The sequence below is a fragment of the Ambystoma mexicanum genome, chromosome 8, assembly GCF_040938575.1.
Source record: "Ambystoma mexicanum isolate Mex_15411 chromosome 8, UKY_AmexF1_1, whole genome shotgun sequence".
In the NCBI taxonomy this organism is placed as follows: Eukaryota; Metazoa; Chordata; class Amphibia; order Caudata; family Ambystomatidae; genus Ambystoma; species Ambystoma mexicanum.
This window is the reverse complement of record NC_090929.1, coordinates 787,145,986-787,171,678: the sequence shown is the minus strand read 5'-3', so window position 1 is coordinate 787,171,678 and position 25,693 is coordinate 787,145,986. Positions and strand designations below refer to the sequence as shown.

General features: G+C 48.0%; 1 protein-coding gene across 5 annotated transcripts in view; it reads right to left on the bottom strand.

Moving 5' to 3' along the window:
* The window catches only part of ARL6 (ARF like GTPase 6), a 2,156,307-nt gene that overhangs the window by 1,351,722 nt on the left and 778,892 nt on the right, over positions 1-25,693 (bottom strand). For all 5 annotated transcript variants that reach the window (XM_069610619.1, XM_069610618.1, XM_069610620.1 and 2 more), the window contains one exon: positions 15,118-15,179. In XM_069610619.1, coding sequence (XP_069466720.1) covers positions 15,118-15,179 — 62 coding nt within the window. The remainder of the gene's footprint in view (positions 1-15,117; positions 15,180-25,693) is intronic.

The following is a 25,693-nucleotide window of genomic DNA, read 5'->3' as shown; positions in this document are numbered from 1 at the left end:
TGTGTCAGGGACCACGAAGTCCAGAAAGGACGTAGGCGATGGTTCATGACAGCAGATGCTCCTCGACCTTCCCCTCACACCATTAGCGAGGACACTGTATGTTTCACACGGCGTGATTGTCCTGGAAGAACAAATGTATGAGATTGTTCTGTGAATCTGGTCTGTGACTATTCTTGTAGAACTAATGTTCATAAGGGCAGTTTGTGGAAAAGTGATTCTGCTATATGCCCATTAGGTCTTATATTGTAACTGCTAATGCTACTTGAATGCTTTCTAACTAGTGGCTGAGCCTTGCCTCGCAAATGTATTACTGTGCTTACAATGCATACTCCAGGCAGAAACTCACTTGGCTAATGAGTAATGCGAACATGTGAACTTTGGATCTTGCTTGCCCGAACATTGTAGATGCAAATCATTTTGCAGAACTCCGTCAAGAGTAACTTGCTGTATTAGCTTAAACTTAAATAAATGCCAGACACAGGTTTCCTAATTCACAAGGGAATCTTGCAAACTGTTGTAGGATAAGGAACTATCGTGCAGAAATGCATGCTATTCTGAACTAACTGTAAAGAATGCAGATGTGCGATTTATTTTCATGCATAAGATAAGACCAACACGCAATATCTACAACTTTGCACAGTGTCTGGAAATTAAGGTATAAATATGCAACTATTGTGCATTGACAGAGGGAGACTTACGAAAGCTTGCTTGTCGTACCACACCCACTTAGGTGAAACAAAATATGTTGCAGTGTGCAGCTTTTGCCTCTGTGTTGGACTCTCATCATTGTGTTTTCCTCCATTCTTTCCAGACGGGGTTGAACGTAGAGTGCATATGTAATTTGATTACACCCTTTCAACAAGTTTCCCCACATGGACCACAATGCTAGGTCCGGGGATACCCTGGCCGAGACTTGCAGAAGGTCTGATGTGTACCTCTAGAACTGAGATCACTGACAACCTACAAGCCACTGAAGCAACATCATCCGCAGCGGGGCTTCGGGCACTACAAGAAAACAGGAGGATATGAGACCTAGTAAGTGCAAGAAAGCGGAGACCGTTACCATCTCCCGTGATTGGAGTACATAAACCATCTTACAGATATTCGCCACTCTATCCATGGACGAGAAGGCCCTGCCCAAGCGAGTGTCCAAGACTTCCCCGATAAATTGGAGAGACTGAATGGCAAAACCCTAGACTTCTTGCAGTTCAGGAAGAAGCCTATGTTGTGCAACAGGCTGCAAGTGAGGAACAAATGTGATGATGCCAGGTCTGGGGAGCGAAATTGGAGAGTCCAGGTAGGGAAACAATATGAATGCCTTCTGTGAGATTGCAGAAGTAAAGCTCAGACACATTGGTGGCATGTTTTTAGGTAGAAACTTTTATTATTGAAGAATGGGCTGGAAAAATTCCTCTCTAGCCCTAACAGCTAGGAGGGATTGCCCTGCTTCAAAGAAAACAAAATACTTTGTCAGAATGTCTAAAACTATAAAGTCGTGTCTCAATAAGCCTGCTTCTGTCCCTAACACTAATAACTTAAACCAACTATGCAAGGATGATTTCTTCCTAAAGTAAAGTGTTCTTTGTAGATACAACCAGAGGAAAAGTTCCCAGTCTCTTGGTTAATCAAAACTGGTGAAAATAAAGCAATGTTCACAAATGTAGGACTCCAAGGCTAGGGTCCCAATCCTTTCCCCTAGATTCCTTCTTGTATGACTTTCTCTCTTTCTGGGCCTCTCAGGCCTGTATTTTCTTCAGTAAATGTCAGTAGGTAGTTCACAAGAATATGCGTCTTAGATTTCTACTGTTTTATCCCTACAACTTGGCACACACGTTCTACCAAGCGCAGGATTCCTTTTCACCAATTATTCGTCTCTCATTTTAGGTGCGGGTCTCAAACACACATTTGATTCCCAGGATCCCAGATACTCTTATTCCAGCTTCTGCCTTCAACCTCTTGCTTCCCCGGGTCCCCAGCACTTCTCGGGTAACCAGTGTACCCGGTTGCTTCTTCTTTGAGGGTACCAGCATTTCCCGAGCAGCTGCTAAGTCTCTCAAGGCTCCAGTCCCGTTCAGGGCTCCAGCGCTGTCTGCAGTGGCACAGAAGATGTCTGCTTCTACCCAGCAGTACGTCACATCACTCTGACTCTTTGCCTGTGCCTGGGATGACAGAGGTTTTACAAGGCGGCAGCCCAAGCAGTCCTTCCTTCCTGGACTATGCTCGGGTTCTACTCCTCTGCTCACTGCTTCACCTCTGCTGGCTCTCTTATGCTCCGCTGGCCTGCCGGATTCCTCCTTGGAAGACAACTCTTTATCCCCATCTCAGCTAAGCTCTGTTTAAGTTCCCACACTGGATAGTGGAATTGCTTTGGGCCAATTACATACGGTGGGAAGATAGAGCATTCACTCTGCTTCTCCAGAGTGATCCTTGGACTCCTTATCTTTTGAGTACTCCAAATAGAGCCATATGCTGCATACTTGGTATTTTCTGATGTTTTTGTTTTGTGAACTATATTAAGTCTCCCAATACTTGAAGTAGAGTCATATGCAGCATACAATGCATTCTCTGATGTGTTGATCTTGTCTTGTATATTAGGTTGTCTAAGTTGACAATAGCACATATTGACCACATCAAAAGAAGGGGAAGGAGGATTTAGCATTTTAGAAGGGTGTAGGTGTATTGACGCTGGGGAATACCGCATTCTCTGGGTATGATCATCCCCAATCCCATAAGGTGCTTCCTCCCCCTGTGATTATCCCTTTGTGCACCACCCCCAGGGGGATTATTGTACTGTAGATGCATCGCCCTGGCCCCATGGGAAACATCTCCCCCAGGGGGTGAAGGGACAACATACTCAGATTTGTCACACTTCCCTCATGTGGCGAGCCACCACCACTGCCAGAAGCTTGGCGAAGGCCCTGCGTGCCTAAAACAGACTGAATGACAGGATCCTGAATTGGTATTCACAATGGAACACCACAAATCTCAGGTACTGCCTGTACTTTAGGTAATTTGGCACATGGAAGTAGGCTCCCTGGAAATCCAGCGATACTAATCAGTCCTGCAGGTTGAGGGTTTGGAGGATCTGGGCCAGTGTAAATATCTTGAACTTATACTTGCGGAGGTATATGTTTAACAGTCGCAGATCCAGTATGGGATGCAAGCCGCCATCTTTCCCTGATATCAGAAAACAAATTGAGTAGCAGCTCTTGTCTTGTTCTCAGCAGGCCCGTGTTCTATAGTGGCTTTCGCCAGAAGCTGAAGAACCTATTCCGACAGTAGAGGGTCCTGTGAGAAACCTAGGGGTATTCTCCCATGTAGACCCAGAGAATCCTCTATTCATGTGGCCTGGGGAGGGCCGTCACTTTCGGATCCCAACCTTGGGGGTGGACGAGCGAGGGAGGATCACCTAGATAGGGGAGTCTGGGGTTGTGGTCATGGACCCAACAGGATAACGGGAAAGGAGGAAAAAGTCCCTGAAGCCTTTATGGGATATGCAGGCACCATTGTCCCTGATCCAAGAGAGGCGGGAGACCCCAATATTTAACTTTAGAAATATTTCAGAAGCTGAGCTTAGTCTAATCTTGGCTAAACTTAAACCCTCTCCATGTAAGGGAGATATCTTTCCTGCCATGGCAATTAAAGCCTTCTCTTTAACCCTTATTAGTTCTACAACAAGAATTATTAATGCATCCTTAAAGGAAGGATGTGTACCTACTCGCTTGATAAAGGCTTGGGTTACACCACTTCTAAAAAAAACAGGGTCTAACCCCTTAATTTCCCACGAATTATAGACCCATTACGAACACCCCATTTCGCTTTAGAAATGTGGACAGAGTAGCCTATGAACAAGTATTAGAACACCTTAAGAACATGCCCATCCTGAACAACTATCAATCAGGCTTTCAGCCTGGTTACAGGACTGAATCTGCACTCTTAGATTTAAAGTCCAACATGAGGAGAAGAATAAATGATGGACAGACCATGCTGTTGATGGTCTTAGACATGTCTGCAGCCTTTGATTGAGTGGACCACCCACTACTGCTAACAAGACTACAAGAAGTTGCCAACTTCAGTGCTTATACATTAGCATGTATGGAATCCTTTTTGGGGAAAAGAACTATAAGAGTCTACATAAGCACAGCAGAAGCTACACCAGTCTCCCTGAGTTATGGTGTTCCGCAGGGGGCCCCGTTTATCACCAATGTTTTACAACATCTTCACAACACCACTATTTACATTACTGGAGAAGAATCAAATCTGCTTCTCCAATTTTGCAGATGATACCCAATGTCTTATCACTCTGACAGGGAATTATCTGGAAGATGTAAAAATGTTTAACAAGGTTTACAATCGTATTTATGAATGGATGTGTATGAATGGTCTAGCACTCAACCGCAAAAAAAAAAAAAACGAATAATTCTGGGTTCTAGTTGCAGACTTAATCTCAGCACACACTATAAACAATTTCAAATAGGAGATTGAATAATTATAACCAAATACAAAATAAAGACTCTAGGAATCACGTTTGATCAATCTCTCTCCATTAATACTCAAGTGAGCAGTCTTTTATCCTCTTCGGCTTATTACATTAGATTATTACGTCACCTGCATTCGTATCTGTCCCAAAAAAGCTGTGAGGCGGTGGCAAGAGTAATCATATGTTCAACGATCGACTACCGTGGAACCTTTCGATGGGGATTGGGAGGGGAGAATTAGCTAGACTACAAATGATACAGAATAGCACAGTAAGAGCAATTAGTGGACTTACAAAATGTGACCGTGTCTCTGATGCTAGGAGAAGCCTTCATTGGCTACCAATAGAAGAAAGAAATGAAGTCTTCAAATGATCACATTTAAATGCATAGATGGACAATGCCCTGCCTACGTGTTAAGAAGGATTTCTGAACTCTGACCTGGAGGGGCAGAGGTTCAGAAGGCCAGCCTAGTTTCTTGGAAGGGTAACCTCTGGACAAGCCAGACCAATCAGGGTAGCGATGGCGGCGGTCAAGACTAAGTCTCAAGAGGGGTGAGGGTGACTGAAAGACCTCAATGAGCACACAAAGCAAGGACACTTACAAATTACTCCAGACAGGCGTTATATTAAAAATATAGACACATTCATTACAAGGCCTTTGTAACATCGACCATTGCAAAGAATCACAATAATACTAAAGTAAACCAACACATCACAATCAATACAATATATATATACAAGACCGAGGGGTCTAAGGAGTTATCAGCACAGAATATGTAGACCACCTAGATGGGGAGGAAAACAGGCAGTGCAAGTAATCTTTAGACCCAGTTCATCATCAGAAATACACCTAACTAAGAGGTAGTCCAAGCCCTATGAAGAGAGGAGCCTTATGCTCAATAGTACCTGCATGCGCTGGTGCCAATGGACAAAATAGGGTCTCTTCAAGGATCACTGACAGTTCAGGAAGGTGGGTGAGGCGATGAAGAACGAGTTCCCACTACTCAAGCAGGACCTTCACTTGCGGGCAGAGGCAGGTTGAGAGTGCGGGATGGAGTCGCTGTTTCGCAACAGCGGTAGAAAAGAAATGGGCTCCTGCGCTAGGGACCACCGGTTGGGGTATGGGCTACTCACCGGTCCCCGACGCAGGCAGACCCAGGCTTCACCAGTTCAGTTCACGTTGCTGGCAGGTTCGGATGCGACAAGCAGGATGTCTCGACACAGTGTAGATTCCGCGGTAGCAGGATTCAGGGTTGAGGGGCGGTCACAAATGCAGCGAACGTGCACAGGTCGTTACCACAGCAGGGCAACACGGCAACCGCGTTTACTCTGGTCCGGGCGCACTCAGCTCACTTCAGACCTCGGAATGCCAAGGGTACGAAATTCGGTGTGAGGGTGCCAAGGACACAGAGCTAGCAGTAGGCCAAGTTTCGAGGGTTTCCTCGAGATGGCGGCGGTGACAGAGCAAACGTCCTGTGTAAGCTGTTCAGCCCACTAGTTGGGCCAGGGACACTTCCGAAGAGGCTTACTTGAAGGGTTTGATGAAGGGGCCGAGAATAGTTGGTCCCACTATTCCAATGGGTCGAAGCGCCTTTGCAGACCTTCTAGGACGATCAGATGCAGAGGGGTCTAGCAGGATGACAGCGGGCTCAGGGTGCCAAACCTTGCAGCGTATCACCAGCGGTTCCTCGACTCGACTTCTTGTTGCAGGATACTTGGCTCCTTATCCTTTGTTCGGTGTGAACTCAGGAGATCGACATGGTAGTGGTGTCTTCAGCCTCCTCTTATCCAAAGTTCCCTTCGTGCCAAAACGGAGAGGACCCAATGGGAGATCTGCTCACAAACACTCACTCCATATGTGGACCAATCATGGACCACGGTGGTCCCAGGCATTCAAGACACCCCAGACTCTCTGGCACCCAGGATGCGTATTGGGAACAGAAATCCCAGCCCACATCCTGGAGGCACACACACAAGGCACGCAGAAGCCTGCGAAAGCGTTGGGTTTCGGGGGAAAGTGCATTGACCATATAAGGACTGACCCGGGTGGACTCGACCTGGGGAAGGTGAAGGGGCAAGATGGCCAAAGGACAGGACAAAGAACCTCGTGGCACGGCCATTTTGGGAGTCAGGCCACCTATTTGTGCCAAACACAGTAAGCGCGGATAACATGGCAAAAAAGGGTTCAAAACATAAGATAAACAATAGCTGCCACCTGTCCTGTCCGTGACACACCTGCACAGTTCATGATAAGTCCAGCAAGAGTTTCTAGGGCCTTTGGAATGACTAGAGACCTAAGAGTGCGGTAAAGTAAGTTACATTGTACTCTTGTTACATGTTGCACAAAAGCTGCAACATGAGGAAAGGACTAAGGGAAACGAAGTCTCCCAGTACTGACTATCTTAAGGGCATGTCAGTTTCCCCATAAGAATTGAGCGAAAGCCCAGAGAAGTGCGGCGGAGGGCTGCGCTTCTCCGGCAAAGGTTAGATCAGGGTGTAAAACAGCAGCAAAAAGTTTGGGGGTTGCCAAATGGAGGGAAAATTACATTCAAATATGAAATCTTTCCTAACACTACGTGGCTGACAGCCTGCGCAAAAAGAGAACTAGGACTCTGAGAGCTAATGACCTCAAATGATTGGGTATCCCTACAAAATATCCCCACCAAAAATATCGCCGTACATATGGCCGTTTGTCTCACCATAGGTGATATTTTTGGGGGGGATAATTTGTAGGAGCGGGGGTGTCCCCCGCACATTTTAAAATAATGCAGGAGGTGCCGGGGTGTCCCCCGCAGGGTCCATGGGTCGATTTTGCCGCAAAAATATGGTGATATTTTTGTATTGCGATATTTTTGCAGGGATATTAACACATGGAACCAATTATTACAAGTCCCTAGATCCAATCTAGCTCTGGTCAAGATAGGTGCTTTTTGGGTAGCTGCACCAAAGAGCTGGAATGCTTTGACCTTGGACCTTAGAAGTTAAGAGTCACTTGAAAGCTTCAAGAAAAAAAACTAAAAACTCACTTAGGTATGTTTGTCTTGTCCATTACCATCTTTGTCAGGATTTTAGTTCCAGGCGCCCGTATGCCTCTGGGCCTTTTTGGTTGCGTTTGAACAAATGAACTAAAGTAAAGTAAAGGGAATACCCTATTCGAACAAAAAGTAGGCAAGGAGGTGGGTCAGAGGAAACAACAAAAGGACTTTAAACCCAACACCCATTTATTTCCTCACATTTTAGACTCAAGGGGAGGCCGTCAAGATTAGTACCTTTAGGGCAGGGGACAAGGACTATGAAACAACTTAAAAGGAGAATCACCCCAGTGGTATAAAAACAGAACCAGGCTATTCCCCTCCTTCCTCTGTCAGTCATCCTATGATTATTCCACCCATAAGGATCATTTTCAATTGCATTTCATATCCCCCTCTCCCTGGCTTTTCATTCAATATCTGGCACCTCTTGCACACTGCATTGCAGCTCTCTGCTCCAACTTTCAGTGCTATTCGGATGACACTCTGCCCCCTCTTCTCCCTCTCTCATCTCTGACTGTCTTTCTGCTATCCAAGAGTGGTGTGCCGCCTACGATCGCCTGCCTCAATTCCAGTAAGACAGAGATTCTCCTCATGGGCACACCTGCACCCTCCTTTCCTGTCACTGAGGCCGGCCTCCATTGGCCCTCTTCCTGCTCCCACCTGTGAGGCTAAGAACCTTGTGGTTATCTTAGACGCCACACTCTCCTTTTCTCCAAACATCTTGGACGTGTCAAAGAAGACAAACTACCAAATGCACCTCCTCAGAGGTATTCTCCCTTTCCTCTCCTTCCCCCAGAAGCTCACTGTCTCCAGAGCTTTAGTTCTCTCTAGGCTGGACTACTGAAACAGCCTCTTTCTAAATCTGCCTGCTTCTACTTTCCGCCCTCTGCAACTCATCCAGAACAGGACTGCAAGACTTGTCCTTGGCCTCAAGCCCTAGGATCATATCTCTCCAACTCTGAAATCTCTGCATTGGCTCCCAGTGGCTGCGAGGATCAAGTTCAAGAACGTCTGCATTGTCCACAAGGCCTTCTGGGGCCTGGGGACTCAATAATGCCAGCTCTCTCTTCGTAAATACCTTCCTACTCAAGCTCTTCCCTCCTCCCCCTCCAACTCCCTCGGGGTCAGTCGCTTCTCCCAGCAACGAGCTGGCGGTAGATCTCTTTCTTCGACTGGGGGCACCCTCTGGAGCAGCCTCCCTTCCTCTCAAACTTGAGGAGAACCATCTCTGGTTTTGGAAGCACCTCAAGGCGGAACGTCTTTGCTTCTGCCTTCTCTCTTCCTCTACCCTGCTAATCTCTGTCTGTTCCGCATTGTGCATCTCGTTACCCTCTAGTTTTGCGCCCAGATCCCTTACCCACCCTGCGACTTACCCGCACTGCCTCTGGCAATACTTGCACTTAGGTCTGTATCTGCAACCTTACAGTCCCCCATCTGCACTTATTTGACACCCGTTGTCTGCGTTTAAGTCATGCCCTTGCCACCCGATGGCAGCCCTACCGTTTGTTGTTTTAATCCTTTGTTGTGCATCCACTCCTCCCCTGCCCCTGGCACTTTCCTCCTCCCTCTCCCCTGCACTTGCGCCTTCTAAATGTCACTGGGCCTTGTAAGATAGTTATTTTGTCCTCTTGTAACCCGTCCCTTGCCTCGTCACGCCTTGAAAGACTTGTGTATGAGCGCAATATAAATAAAATATCATATCATATCATATCGTGCAAGGATGCACGGGAAAGCAAAGTGCCAGTGGGCATGAAGAGGTAAAGAAAGTGCAAGTGTGTACGAGAAAGCAAGGAGGGATATGCCAGTGGGCATGAAGAGGTAAAGAAAGTGCAAATGTGCAAGAGAAGGAAAGAAAGAAGCCAGTGGGCACAAGAAGGAAAGTCAAGAAAACTGAGCGCAACAAGAAGGGCACTGAAAGCCCCTGAGGGAAAAAGTAAAGAGCAGGAAAATCAAAGCGAGGTGTTAAGGCTCAGAGTGATCGCGCTTAGGAGAAGAACATAACCTGGCGTTTTCGAAAGTCTCTGATGCAAACCCTTTGAGAGAACTGTATATGAAAAACAAGGTACGTCTGACAAACTGAACTTGCCTGACGCAGAATAGATGTTGAGTGATTTGTAGCAAACACACCAGAAATCTTAGGGAATTGTTAAATAACGGAGGTCATTTTAAATCAGATCCCATGTTAAATCAAGTGAGGGAGTACAGCTGGAATAATCACTATTCTAAACTATTTGCAGATCCAGGTCATTCGGTGGTCATAGATAACGAAGGCAGTTCCCCCCCATATCCAGGTACAGAGAGATGATCTGGAATCTAGAATAAGAGGGCTCAGTACATCGAAAGCAGCTGGTCCCGATGGTATCTCGAACCAGCTGCTAAAGCAACATCCTGAGGACTGGAGCCAGTTGGTCTTCTTGATCTTCAAACAAATTTTTATAATGAAACAAGTCCCATCTAGCTGGCAGGAGGCAATCATTGTTACCATACACAAAAGGGGCAATCGAGCTGATCCCAAGAACTATCGGCAGATTGTCCTTCTGGACTCTATGGGAAAACTGTTTGCCTCCATCCTCTTACGTGATCTCACGAGGTGGGCCTTGAAGACCGGAATGCCTGACCCCCGTCAAACTGGATTCGTTAAGGGTGTGGGCACTGGCCTGAACCTCTTTATTCTCAGAACCCTTAAACAAAAGGCATTAAAATCAGGAACCTCAGTATACATGGCCTCGATGGATCTCGAACAGGCATTTGGTTGCGTTAACAGGACTAAACTGTGGGTGAAATTGAAACAATGGCAATGTCCCCCAGACCTGTTAGATGCCATTCGAGCCTTATACTCTATGACATCTATTCAAATAAGGCTCAACTCCACAGGTGTTCTGTCTGAGAAAATGTCAACTCATCGAGGCCTCAAGCCTCATTTTTGTTTAATCTATACATCTCTGATCTTGGTGTGTCTCAGAGTGAGGTCAGAGCCTTCCCGCCAATGATAAATGCAGTCCACATTCCCTGGATTATTTATGCGGACGATATTATATTCCTGGGCCGCACGCAGATAGGCCTGCAGAGGCAGATAACCTGATTTACACAATACCTAAAAGAAAATGACATGAAAATAAATGTCTTAAAATCTAAAGTCCTGAGCATGTTGTCTGCATTGAAGAAAACACCAAAAAGATCGAACCTGGTGGGTGAAAGGTGTTAAACTTGAAGTGGTTCAATCACTAACATATATGGGCGTGGAAATCAACGAAAATATTGACGACCGCCTCCATCACCTTTCGCTGCGAACAAAAGTCACTCAATTGGCTGCCCAAGCCTTGAAAATTATGTGTAATTATTGCAAATTTTCACTTGCTTCCATGTTCGCTTTCGATCGCCAAAAGGCAATTCCTATTTTCGCCTATGGCTCAGAAGGCCTGCTTGCTCTATGTTGGAAGACTGGGACTTGTTAGAAGGTTTTTTTTGGCAGAAGGTGCTCAGACTGCCCATGTCTTTAGCAATAGTGACCATACAACATGAATTAAGATTATAGTCTCTTGAGTCAGTATCCCTATGGAAAACTATCATGTTGTACAGAAAGTATATGGTGGCAACAAAAAGGCACTCCCTTGGAACTTTTTGTTCTGGATGGAAATTGTTTATACAAGTCCTTCAAACTTTGGGTTGATGGAATTGGAAACATTTTAAGTGAAAGAATGGTAGATGAAGAGGAATAAATCCTCAATCCAACCAAGTGTAAAATTAAATTTCAAAAACTTGATTGGATTGAAACCATACAGAGACGATATCTAGACATAATAAAACCATGTCTAGAAGTCGAGAAAAGAGGATTAAATAATACACCACAACATCTACTAGCAATTCCATCACACCGGAATTTGCTACTGAGAGTGCGACTAAATTTGCTTCCCACCCGGAAGTAAAATTAGCTAGACATCAAATTATGGACGAACATTAATTTTGTCGATTTTGTGAATCACATGACCAAGTTGAATCTCTTTGCCACTTATAACAGAATGCACAGCTCTTAACCATCTGTGCACTAAATTTCTATATGCCTATTGTGTCCAATATGATACTCCACTGGACCTAAAATAGTGGCAATGGGTCTCGATGGGTGAGCAAGCAAGCTTATGCTTAGCTGTACACAAATTTCTTGAAAATCTTTTGCTAATCGATGAAGTGAACAAATCCAGAGGGAGATGAACAATTTGTCTGTCAGCTTATGATAGAATGTGTAGAGCAAATGATGATTATGGATTTTACCAGCAAGGCTACCGCCAAACTTGGAATGAGGCCCAATGTGTGGTTATGTGTAGTCTACCACTGTGAGACTTCTCCACTTTTTTAAATTTTCTTTTGATTAATTGGAACTTTTTTTAATGATGTGTGAGAAATTGAAGTACTTCTCCATTTTAAATGTAAATGGTTAATTTACTTAATTGTTTTTGTTAAGTTCAACCAATCAACATAAAAAGAAATTAACTTGTGTTTTCTTTTAAGCTCAAGAGGGGCCTAAACTTGGGGAAGGGAACCCTGAGAGGCCTATCAAAGTAGAATCTTGACTATTCTGCATTACTGAAGGAACTGAAGCTTGGGGAAGGGAACCCTGAGGCATTTAAGACATTGACATTGTTTGGACTATGGAGAGGTTCCTATGAACATTTCCTTTTGATTGAACTCATCGTTTTGAAGCTGTTCAACCTACCTCTGGTGAGAAGAAGAGTCTTGTGAGGATAACTCAGCGGTAACGTGCTCGCCTTGGAAGCAAGACGACACAGAGCAACACAGGTTCGATCCCTGGGTCCGCGCTTAGAAACCTCTGGGTATTAAGTGCATTATAAATAACTTATATCACATCAAGACCACCTGAAACCAATCCTGGTTTCCTATTTTTTGTTGAACCACCATCTTTTGCTTTTGAAAGACTTCCTAACACATTTTTGTCAAACAGTGAGGGCAAGCATAAGTTTAGAGACACAGATTTTTATTTTGGACTTCTAGACTTTGACTGCCCTTAGAACCATCTCTTTAGTGTTAGAGCCAGTTAGGCATTACACCAACCCAGGAACTTTTAGAAATAAAGGTTTTGAAAACGTAACCTTTGAGTTTGTGTCTCTCTTGATACCTGCCTGTCTCACAGGCCGCACGCAAGCATTAGCTGGATGGAGGAATATGGGGAGGCCGTTGAGCAAAAGGGAGGCAATATCCCTGGTGAACGACCTGCAAGTCGCAGGCATTGAACATGGTGAGACAGCATTCCGCGTGAAACAGGGACATGCCAACCCCCAAATGGGGTAATGTGTATGTGGTGAAAGTCTCCTTTGCAGAGGATTCATACCCAGGGATGCTGAGGGCACGGTTGAGGTGCACAAACCTCGTAATGGAGTCCCCCAACCAGTTTGCCCGGTTGGGTGGTGCCGTTGTTGCTTGCCAAAGGGAGCCTGTCCGTTGGGCATAGGAGGAAGTATTGACATCCTTTGCGTCTGTTCATGGGGCCAGAGGGATGCTGTAGCATTAGTACCAGAGACTTGACTGTCGCCTTTGAGGACTGTAACCTCTGGAGGGACTCCTTAGTATTTACTCCAAACATGTTATTGCCATCAGACGGCATGTCCAGGAGTTTTACCTTAACATCCGGGGCGAAACCACGGGTCCTCATCATGGGGTACTTCCTCAACACGATTCCAATTGAAATTGCACATGCCATGCAGTTGGCTGTATCAAGGCCAGACTTCGTATTTGGTGGGATGTCTCACTACCATCCTTAACCAGGACTGCTAAGCCCTCTCTCACTTCACTGGTAGGCAAGTGTTCAGTGGTTCCAGAGATTGCCAACCAGAGGCCAATGGAGAATTTTGCTATGGCACAGGAGGCATTGACTGCCCGTTGGCCCAGAATGCATGAAAGAAAAATCTTCCTACCTCAGGCATTTAGCCTCTTGCTCTCTCTGTCAGGAGTCAAGTAGTGGACGAGTGCATTTTCAGGTTCGCTATGACAGCCTGATTCACCAAAACGTCCAGGAGAGGTATACAAGTAAAGAAATACTGTATCCGAGGGTGCCGGCCAGTGCTGTTTCGCTAGGTCACGGTCTACATTTGGGACTGAAGCTGGTTCCTCCCAGGTCTTCTTCACAGGGGCCTCTACTGCTAGGTGGGCATTAAGGTCTTCCTGCAAGGGCCTTTATGCAGAATATCGATCAGCTGAAGCTAAACCATCGGCGTGGAAGGGCTGAAAATGCAAGGTCTGCACCTTTGCCATCAGGTTTTGTAAGGAAGCCTACAGTTTCTCTAGAGTTGGTGTAGGTAACATGTCCAACTCCGGAGATGTGTCCAACCCACTCATCTCTTGTAAATTCGAAGCCAGGTCCATCAGCTCTCCATCTTCCCATAAAACTCCTCTGGGAAATCCCAGACTTCCGAATGGCATAAAGGTTCCAGCCAAAAGGTATGGGATCACTCTCTTTGTCAAAGAGGTCACACATTTTAGACAAATACTCCCATAGGAAGCTGTGCACATTCCCGAGAAGCAATGATGCCCACAGTACCAGGGACGAAGTGGAGGATGTAGCTGGTGCTGAGGAGTGACCGATGTCGGAAGATGGAGCGGTTTGGCATAGCAATAGGTCTTCGCCTGGGGGAGATGTGGCCGAGCATATAGGCATGAGGTTGTTGTCCCGTGCAGGGTTCCTACCGGCTTGCCTGAAAATGGTGGGTCCAGATGGCGCCTCCAAAGCTGAAGCTGTTGGTTATGGCGGCTTGTCAAAGAAGTCGAGCTTTTATTTGTTATCTAAATGCCTACCATTCATCTGACATGGAGTTGGGAACGGTACCAGTGGTGCCATGTCCTCAGAGGAGTCCCTGGTCAGTGGTTCCTCTTCTTTGAGGAAGAAGAGTGGTGTGGTGAGCATCACCTCTTGCAGTGTTTATTCTTCCTTTTATCTTTTTATCTTTTCAGACTGAGGAACAATCTTCAGTACATCGCTTCTCAAACAGGTACATCTGGCGTCCTTTTCCTAGTGGAAAAAGATTAACAGCTTTGCTGAGGGCTCCCGTGGCATCTTTGGGTGCACAAACGTACATGATCAGTAGTCCTGCATGTCATGTTCCTCCCTTAGACAGCAGACACACATTCTCTGGGCTTCGGAAACTGACATCTAGAGTCCGCAGTTAGTGCATGGCTTAAAACCAGAAGAGCAGTTGTGCTAGGAGACAGATATTACAGATGAGGAATGTGTGGGAGGAAGGAATCCATTCGAATTTCTATTTAATAAGCTGCAGTAGAGATTAACGGTAAACATACAATTCATGTACTGCAAAACAATATGTATGAAAGTGAACCACTGTGCTGCCTGTGATGAAAGTACAAGATGCGTTTGTTAAAGCAACGTGTACAGTAGTACATTTTATTACAAATATGGTTTCCCACAGGCTCACAGGTTTCCCACATGCTTGCAGGCTCAGAGCAAGCGAAATTCACTATTTCAGAATCTTGATTTGACAAGTAAAAATGTCCCAGTTAAGACACCATCAGACAATATTTTCATAAGCTTTATTATCTGTTTAGTGAAATTAATCATAAACATGAAAATACAATAAAACTTACCTGGATGTTTTAAATTTCTCTATACTGAAGCCAATTGTTGGAACTATATCTTGGGTTTGCGCCTAAAAATCAAAAATACAATTTAATTACTCCTATTGAAATGCTTTACTATTTACAGTGTAGTAAATATCATAAATCAGTACAACAGATACACACTATTCCAAGCACAGATTTTCATTTAAAAGAATCAATAACCCATTAGTGCATCACTGAGCAGAGTGACAAGAGCTTAGATGGTATGAAGGCCAAGCCCAAGTGCCTGAGATGAAACTAATTGGCACAACTAAACGAGCTGATAAAAGGCAAGGATGCCAACAGGATTATGTTCATGAAATGTTTTTCAGGAATCCACGGTCATGATTCAGTGAAGGGTTAAGCTCTTTAAACCCCTTTGATTGGTCAGGGAAAGAGGGGTGGCTGCAGGTAAGTGGAAGATCTCGAGGACTGGCGCGCACTTGTAGCACTGGAATTGAAGGAGATGGATGTGTGGTGATTAGCTACGCATAAGCACAGACAGGTAGCGGTAGAGAAGGCAGGCATTAAATTGCAAAGAACAAAGCATGTTACAGAACCCTTTGGGTCTGTGTCTTATCCTTCCCTGTGTTATGGCACAGATGGCCTCAGGGAACGCACCAATGCCCAAAAACTACTCAAGTGTTTTTATGAAACAAAATTGGAAGGGCTCCAAGTGCTGACCCTTGCTCTCTCATCTAGAAGAAGCAGTACCCTCCCAAACCTAGTGCTTGTTGACCCCTATTACCTAAATTCCGTCGTCGCTGTCAGTGAGAGCCAAACGGCAATCGCAATATCTATATAACCTCCCCTCTGGGACTACTTAGGTTTGACCTACACTATGCAATGTTTAGTTCTAAGGGGTGCAGAGTTTGTGCCTTTCAGACACTAAAGCCCCAGTCTGTCACCTTCCTTTTAAACCCTGCTGCCCACTCTCCCTATTTCTCACCGCTGTACCGTCCTTCTGCTACTCTTTCAACTCAAACCACATTCTCTTCTAACTCTTACTCCTCTGTCCCCCTAATGTCTCTCTCTTTCTACATGTCTACCTTCGCCCTACGATGTTACTGCTCTCTACCCTGCTACACTCACCTCTCCACTCTCTACCACTAGTAATCCACCCTTCTTTCTTCTTTCTTCTTTCACTCCCTTTGTCCCCTTCCCCTCCCTCTCTACACTTTTCATAACACTCTCACTCACTCACCCACCTTACACACACACACACAATCACACTTACAGCACAGTACTACTTGCTCTCACCAATACCTTCTTCACCAACCAATACCTTCTTTGCAAATCGCCTCTACATTCTAGCCCACCGTCCTTCCTCTTTTTAGCCTCTTAGACTGCCACCTCTCCATGTCTTAGCCTCCCGCAAACAATCCACACCTTCCCATTCCCCCTTGTTATGCTCCCCCTACTTCTCCCATTGATCTTCCTCCCCATGTCAATCTCACCCTGTCTTCCTCGCACGGGGGTGTTACAACAGTCGGAATAAATAAAAAGGGGGCTAAGCCTGCCCCTTCTTTCTGTACAGGTCTGGCGTGCCTAAATAATGGCAGCCCACATTGGACAGCGTGTCCACAGTAAGTATTAGAATGTCTCTGGTTTTGTCAGGAAGCCGCACCACAGCAAGCTTGTAGTAATCCATGTTTGGAAGCTTCATCGCAGCTAACGGAGCGTGGTGTTTGCTGGTGGAAGGAAGCATTCCCTGCGACCACACAAGCTATCTAATGCTTCGCATAGCAGCTCCAACCTTTTACGACTTTTGGATGATCTGACAACTTGAATACTCTGTCTGGAAAGTTGTGATCTTGGGGGTGGTCCGCAATGAGATCTTTGTTGCTTCTTGTCTGAAAGGGGGAAAAATAAAGAAACTGGCCACAATGTTCTTTATGAGGAATGGGGTGATCTACAGTGGTACTGTTCAGATATACGCAGGCACTTACATAGGACAACAACAGAGGTGCTGGCCGGAAGATGTAGAATACATTTTTACCTTTGGCATTGCTCTGGGCACCCTCCAGACCATCGTTTTTCGCCTGCCAAGCCATTACAAAAGGGAAAAGACCATATGCAAATGAGGATTGGTTCCACCTTCTGCATGAGACCAGAAGAATCCTCAGATGTTTCGGCATCATCAGTGAGTAGCAGCTTGGGTCTCTATGACCAGCAGGCACGGGACACCAGTCTTAGCACACCTGTCCCAGTCGGGGTGACAACAGCAAAACAAAAGAGGTGATGGCTGGAAGGTTTAGAATACATCTTAACCTCTGTCCCTTTTGTTTTGCTGTAGTTACCCGAGTGGGACGGTTATGCCCAGATGTGGGTCTTGTGCCTGTTGGGCCTAGAGACCCAAGCTAATCCTCACTGATGAGACCCAACGAGGCCGAATCATGCTTGGATATGGTTGTGGTCTCATGTAGAAGGGATGTGACCAAGCATATCGAACTGGACTGCCCCTTTTGGAGTTCGACCAAGCCTAATTTGAATATGGTCTCACCCCTTTTGTAGTGGCTTGGCAGGCCAAGAACAATGATGTGGAGGGTTGCCCAGGGCAATACCAGAGGTTAAGATTAACTTTAGGGGGGGTGCTCGATAGCCCAAGCAAGATGGCCGTGGCTCTGTGAGGCTCTGTGTGAGCCCGCCGACACAACATATAATAACTCCTCTCTAAACCCCAGAGAGCGACTACAAACGCGTTCACCGACAGCTGAATGCGGCCAGCACAGCTCCTGAAATTTTCAGCACCTTACATGCCTGCTAAGTTACTTTCCGACGGCAAAGAACAGCTGGGCCTGCAGCCAATGCCGCACTGCCGCCGAGGGCTACGCAGGAACACTGACTCCCATGTACATCGGTTAACTGGGGCTGAGACGCCAAGGAGCTGCAGTGAGATGCCCCCTGTTGCCACGGCGCCGCGTCCGGCTCCGATGAGGGATATGGGGCACAACACCAATCTAATGCCATTCCAACACGCCCAGGAGCAGCGGATCCGAGCCGTGGATGCACCCTGTTCAGTGGACTCCCCTCAAGGGACGGCTCCTCACACAGATCCGCCGCACCAGCGAATCACCTCTCCAGGCACTGTGCGACTGACTCAGGAGCGGCAGACAGCATGTAACATCGACTCGCTTCATCCAGGTGCGAGCAATATGGCACGCAGAGGTGGGGAGAGGCGGCGCCGTGGGGTGGACCCAGTGCGGAGGAGACCACGGGCTGGCTCCAGGCCCATACACAGAGGATCACCAACTCAGCTCCGAGGTAGCACTGCACCGCATCATAGGCAGACCGCACACCAGCCCTGACTCCACCAGCACCCCCGACATGAGGGGGCATCACCGGATCTCGCACTCCATCCAGCTGCCCAGCCTCTAACACCCACCGGGGAAGGATTAACCCCAGGCAGACCCGGGCAAGACCGCAATCCCGTCCCGCTCCCGCACCTGAAGATCTACTGGTGGGGGAAGTGTGGTGGGTGCCCCTTGGGGCGGTCTGGAGGGCCAGCAAGACCACCTAGTGTCACAACCTCAGTCTCAGGCCAAGGAACTCGACCTTTCTGGCCCTCGCCACAGTATTTTAACAAGGCCCGAAGGGCACAATTTGGCCCCTCTCTGGTCCCTTGGAGTCTGTCCTGGCGCCGTTGGCATCAGGCTCACATGGCAGGTGTGGGCTTTTATGGGCAATGGACCAACATGGCTGCTCCCACAAGGACCAATGTGGAACTGCAGCACGCGGTCTAGTATCCAGGGCTGGTCCCCCCCCCCGAAGGCACCTGGGATACCTGCTGGGTATTTAAACCACGCCCGAGGCACGCGTTGCGTGTTATTCTGCTCTAGCAGCGTGACGTTCACCGGGTGCTGCTCAGCATCTTGGCCTGCATGGGCGAGAGGAGAACCACCACTGTCATCCTTACCTGCCCAGCTTCTGCTCCTCCATCCACCCGGAGTCTTCTTGGACATCACTATTTTTTTTCCTCCAGCAACATCCCTGGAAGAAGAACGAGAATAATACATTAAGTAAGCCTACTTACCAAGCACTCCTGGAAATTCCGTCGCCTCTTGAAAACTGTCCATTCGGCGACTGGTCATTCGATCACTTTCTTCCAGGATTCCTTCCGCGACCTGCAAGAAACAACAGCACATGTTAGCCAACTTTCTAGGACGCTCTCAGCGCCGCGCCTTACGCATCTTTTACCTTTTTGAGCTCTGCCTCCAGTAGCGGCTCGTTCATTTTCCATCATCATTCCTTCAGCATCTGCAAGAAAGAAGGAGAAGGTTACTCGGAACTCCCACAATTACAGACATTTATTCTTAATACGAAAGACTTACCTCAAAAGCAGAGTCGCATCCGGTCTGGACTCCAGGCCCATGCCAGTGAAGTAACTCAGCGGTACGGTGCCCAGCGACGACGCGCCCCTGCCCGGAACGGCAGGATGGAGAGCGCACCTTAACTAAAACCAAGGTGAGAGAAGTCCCAAGGGGAACCGCAGGGGAAGCACAGGGAGGTGGTCCTCGAGGGAAGGAGTAGTAGCTAACATCCACCTCCTGTCTCCTAGAACTGACCTCTGGTGGCAGGAATCTCGGAGAAGGTACAGTGTACCCAGAAGCATCCCAGGCCTGTCGAGTGGCGTCCCTTTGGATACAAGGTGAACGTTATACCTAGGGAACAGGAGGCACACGAGCGCACTGCCTGTAAAGAAAATGGCGGTTACACAAGAGGTTCCCATAACCGTGCTGTTTCTATCAAGTGTTGCCAGCTTGGCCCATCCCTGGCCACTGTAACCCATCTGCCCCGGTGACTGGTGCCACAGACCCCCGGAGCTAGCGGTGCATACTCCAGATAGCGGGCCGGTCGTCATTCAGCGTACAGGTCAAACCTTCAACTGCGGCACGTGAGGCCTCTTTATGGCAGATAACGCACCCCACAGAGTGGAAGGAGCAGCATCTATCCCTACTAGGCCATCTGGACTTCTACTGTTGGTAGCTCGCCCCCGCAACAGCATGTTTCCAGGCTCCTGGGTTTGGCAGATGACCAGGTGAGACCTAGGCCCCAGCCACAGGGGTACAGCCCGCTGGACTACCAGCCGCCGATGTAGACTCACCTGCCGCTCAGCCGCCCTCCATTGGCCGACAGGCCCCGGCGGACAAAGCCCGCCAACGCTCTCTGCCCCCTGCTGCGCTACCCCGTGGGCTCTCATAAGTCTCACCCTTCGATCCGGAAATTCTAAAGAGCCCAGCGCCCCATTCACGGTCTGGACTGAAGACACAAAGGAGGCACCACATCCAGTCACCTCTTGTAGCGCAATACCACCGGTCTCACATCCACAGAGGTCCAGGGTGCGCACTCCATCGATAGGTGACGCCTGGGGGGCTATGCTAAAGGGATCCACAGACTAACACCCGGGTCCCGCAGGAGACGTAACCACTGCACCATCCACACCCAGGCGATCTGCAAGATGCAAAGAAACAATGGACATTCCGTCGCAACTGCAGGCCATCCTGGCTGAAATGAAACTCATCGGCCAGCACACCCAGGAGACTAATATCACCATGCAGGATATAAAACGGGACCTCTAGGACGTCCAGGCCAGACTCACAATCCAGGCTGAGAGAACGACCGACAACGAGCAGCGCATCAGCTCACTCTAATATAACCAGGACTCGACAGCTACAGAACTAGACAGTGTCAACAGAGAAGTTCAGCGCTTCGGCGCAAAGATGGAGGACCAGGAAAATAGGTCTAGATGAAACAATCTCAGGATGATCGGCCTCCCTGAAAATGCAGAAGAACCGGACCTGGAGTCTTTCATGTATAACTTTCTTCAGGACCTGTTCCATATTGAAAACCCCAGGCAACTGATAACAGAAAGGATCCACCGGCACCAATCCCAAATCCAGCACATGGGGAGCGCCCAAGACCGATTATGCTCCCACTCTTGAATTTCCAACACAAGATGGCGATATTAAAGGCATATAGAGTGGTTGGGAAGGTGAACATGGAAGGGGTGCCTATTAGACTCTTCAATGACTACTCTGCGGAGGTTTCACAGAGGGGCTTCAACCCCCTCTTCGAGGCGCTAGTGGGCCGTGATCTGAGGCACTATTTGAAGATTCTGGCAGTATGGTGCGTACAGATAGACCGCCAATGGCGCTCGAATGATGCCCCAGAGGACGCCTGGCGATTCCTGCAACGCCAAAACCTGGACTCCACGGACTACCCATGGGAAATCGACCAAGGATCATCGGTGCCTCAGGCGACTAGCTCATCCGAATTCGGGTGGGGGCCGGAGGCGGAGAGCGGGTCAAGGCCTAAGGGGATCGGACTGGGGCGGAAGGAACACACGACATGAACTCCAGTATTTGCCGCGTATGTGCCTTGGCACCGTGATGCAGACCCAGAAGCCCATGGTGACCTCCGTTAGGGGAACAACCTCATACATATGCCTGGAGCATGCCATTTGCTCTTAACTCTGTCTCAGGACTGCTGTCATGCCCATTTACCTCCCGGGGAGAGAAATGCAAACTGTCTACTGCATGAATGGCTGCGGTCCACACGGCCAGCACGGCCCAATGGCATCTGACCCCCCACAAACATCGATCTAGCGACCCCCTCAACCTCTACGCCGACGTCAGTCAAACCCAGAGTGTGCCTGCAGATTCGACCACCAACCCATGTATCGATCACGCCGCTGTTGTCGCACGGACCAGGTACGCCAGAATGTGCATGCTCGACCCTAAGCCTCAAGTAGAGGGGTCCTCGTTATGCATGGCCACGAGTACGGCCTCGATGTTCGTACTCAGAACAACCATGCATGGGCTGTAAGGCCTAGTGTTGGGCAATGGGCATCCACACCCAATGTTCGACTAGAAATGTTACTCTATGCAGTTCTAGTTATTGTTCAATGTTTGGGTGGCACCTCGGGTTCGGAAATCATGGTTGGGTGGTGGGTACACAAGTTGCGCTATATCACTATACCACATCTCAGGGGACCATTACAGGGACTGGCTCCTACCGGTGGGTCGACAAGATGGAGCCCATTCCAGTATTCTGATGGCTAGAATCACTTTGATAACCCTAAATGCGCAGGGGATGGGCCACCAAATAAAGCGCAGAGGTGTCTTGAACCACCTGAGGGATCTCCAGGGGGATATGTTTCTTCAAGAGGCCCACCTTAACAAGGTGGAATCTAAGAAACTGGAGAGGGGTTGGGTAGGGGCGGACGCTCACGTCCCCTCTTGGGGCAAACAGGGAGTATCCGTCTTATTTAACAGACGGGTACCTTTTTAACTCCAAAATACAGTCGTTGACAAGGTAGGGAGATAGGTCTTAGTGCAAGGCCTACTACACCAGCATCCAATCTCGCTCATCAACATGTATGCCCCAAAGTCTGATACTGCAGCTTTCTCCATTCACACCTTTGCCGCATGTGCACCCTTCATGAGGCGACTCACGTTTGTTTGGGGTGGGATTTAAACATTGCACTTATTCCGGATCTAGACAGACAAAGACAAAGCCCAAGCCACCTGGCCATGACCAGGCCAAAGAAACTAGCCGCTCTCACCTCCCTCCTCGCAGATCTGGGCCTAGAAGACATATGGAGGACCAAGCATGGCCTGCGCAGGGACTACACCTTTTATTCTTACAGACACCAGAGCTATTCGAGAATAGACTACTGGCTAGCCCCGTGCACAGTGACACACTCTCTCGATGACTGCTCTATACTGCCCATTACCATTTCCGATCACGCGCCACCAGTCAAGCTCAGCCTAACCCTGCAAAATACGCCCCGGAACCCCCAGAGCAGGCGACTAAATTTAAGAGCCCTTGCGTACCCAGACTTCGTAGAACATCTCCGGAAGGACATGGCTATATTCTCGGACACAAATATTCATCCCCCGTACACTACCATCTTAGGCTGGGACGCCTTTAAGGTCTTCTTGAGTGGCCCGTGTATCTCTAGGTGGGCACACAAACTTAAACAATGGCGTGCCCAGGAAAATCACCTAACACTCGCCCTACAAGTCCTAGAAAAGCAACATAAAGCAGCACCAGATCAGCATACTCTTACACAACTGCGCAAGCTACGGGCAGATATTAAAGATGTTACGACCGTCAGAGTCCAGAAGTCCTTCTCGAGCTGTTCCCAAAAGTACGACCTAGAAAATGATAGACTCCTGCGCCCTATTGGTGCTCGCCCTGAACAAGAGGCAAGCAGCCACAACGATCACCTCTATTTGAGACGGGGATGGGAATCTCATTGTAGGAGATGCCGGCATTAATTCCAGATTAGCCGAATTCTACGCCAATCTGTACGCCAAGCCTGAGACACTTTCTCCGCAGGCAATGCGCAGCTTTCTGAGCGCAATCCAACTGACTAAAATCACCCCGGCCCAATATGAGGCGCTGGACACCCCCTGATGGGGTCTGACGGGCGATTCTCACCCTAAACCGGGGCAAAGCCTCGGGCCCGGACGGGATTCCGATAGATCTGTATAAGACAATGGTTGACGATATTGCCCCCAAACTCCATGCGGTGTTCACAGATGTTGCGGAGGGAGGCAGTTTGCCGAGGACAATGATGACCCCCAACATAGTAGTGTTCCATAAAAAAGTAAGGCCCAATGATGAGTGTGACTCCTATAGACCCATCTTGTTGATAAACTCCAACACTAAAGTCCTCGCGAAGGGCCTGGCACAGAAATTAGAAACACTCCTACTCTGCCTGGTCCACAAAGACCAGACAGGATTCATACGTGAACGGCACTCAGGTGACAATGTGCGCTGACTTCTACATGTTGTGGAAGAACCCTGAACCAGAGGCAAGAGGACGCACTCCTCACAATCGATGCGTAAAAGGCATTTGATAGAGTCCAGTGGGACTTTATGTTCCACGCTCTTGAAGGCTTTGGTCTCCCCCCTCTATGATCAAAATGATATGCCTATTGTACACAGACCCAGAAGCTACAGTAACTACCAATGGCCTCACGTCAGATCCCTTCACTCTACACTCAGGTACCCGCCAAGGGTGCCCATTATCGCCCCTCCTATATGCCTTATCCATCGAGCCAGTAGCTGTGATACTGCAAACTGATCCTCAGTGGTGGGGGCTCTTGAGAGGGGGAGTGGAACACTGGATCTCTCTTCATGCCGAAGACCTCCTCCTATATATTGGCAACATCCCCACGTCCCTCCCCAGAGTGCGGTACCTCTTACAACAATATGGCCCAATGGCGGGCTATCGGGTCAACTGGGCCAAATCAGAGATCTTACCGCTCCGACCTGATATCTGACTGCAAACAAATCATATAAAATATGTCAATATCAATAGTCAATAGGTCAATATCAGCACACACGTCAGATCTTCGAGACCTCAACAATCCACACACGGTCAAGAGGATTTTCTCTGACCTCATTAAATGGGACACCCTACCTCTTTCCCTGAATGGCAGAATCAACGCCATTAAAATTAATTTGATGCCCAAATGTATCTATCTAGCAATGATGCTACCTTGCGCCCCCAGCCCGAAGATATATAAAACCATTGATGCCACATTTTAGAGATTCATCTGGCAGGGCAAGAACGGCGTATCCGCTTGGGGATCCTTACAGCAGCCAAATCAGACGGTGGCCTCGCTCTACCATCATGGAGAAACTACTACCAGGCGGCCCAAATTTGTTGGCTCAAATCACAACCAGTATTGGGCTCGACCGTAGCCCAATGGCACAAGCTCAGTAGGGAATCGATACCAAGAAAGCACCCACTTGGCTGTCAATCAAGGGTCTCCTCTCGCTCAGTCAGCTACCTATAATCCACCCGCTACAAAACACCTGATCGGCGCGGATTAAAATACTGGTCCTATGCGAGGGTCCAAGACTACAAACCCTTTCGGAGGGCGCTACATCACTGGACCTCCATTGCTGGTCAGTGGCTACAGTACAGCACAATCTGTGCAGAGATTACACGGTACACCACATAGAACTCTAGACTAGCTCCTCCTGCCCCATGCGACCAGGAACTCTAACTCCAGATAGATACCCACCCGCGCCTTCGCACCTTTTATTCCATGGCCATCCCGAATAATGTGGGGGAGGAATTCCGCCCTTGCGGTAGCATGGTCGCGCGACCTTAACACCCAGATTGAGATGGGATACATATACCAGTATTTTGCAGACATCCCGGGGACCTCACTGAATGTAAAAAACAGAGAAATCCAATTTAAAATCATCCAACGCCTCTATTACAGCCCATCCAAACTACACAATATGGGATTGATACCATCTCCTCTCTGCTGGCAAGGCTGTAGCGCAATGGGCACAATGGGGCACGTATTATGGTTGTGTCCAAAGATCACACCATACTGGCAATCAGTGCATGGACGACTGATCACCCACTTACCAGATGCTGACATTACACCGACCCGGAACATATGCTGTTCAGGGCCAACCATAGGGACTGGCACACTGATCTGTCAGCATGCAGAGTCATGAACACTGTAGCATTCGCCGCATGCAAACTGTTAATAGTGAACTGGAAAGCAACAGCGCCACTCACCGAACCACA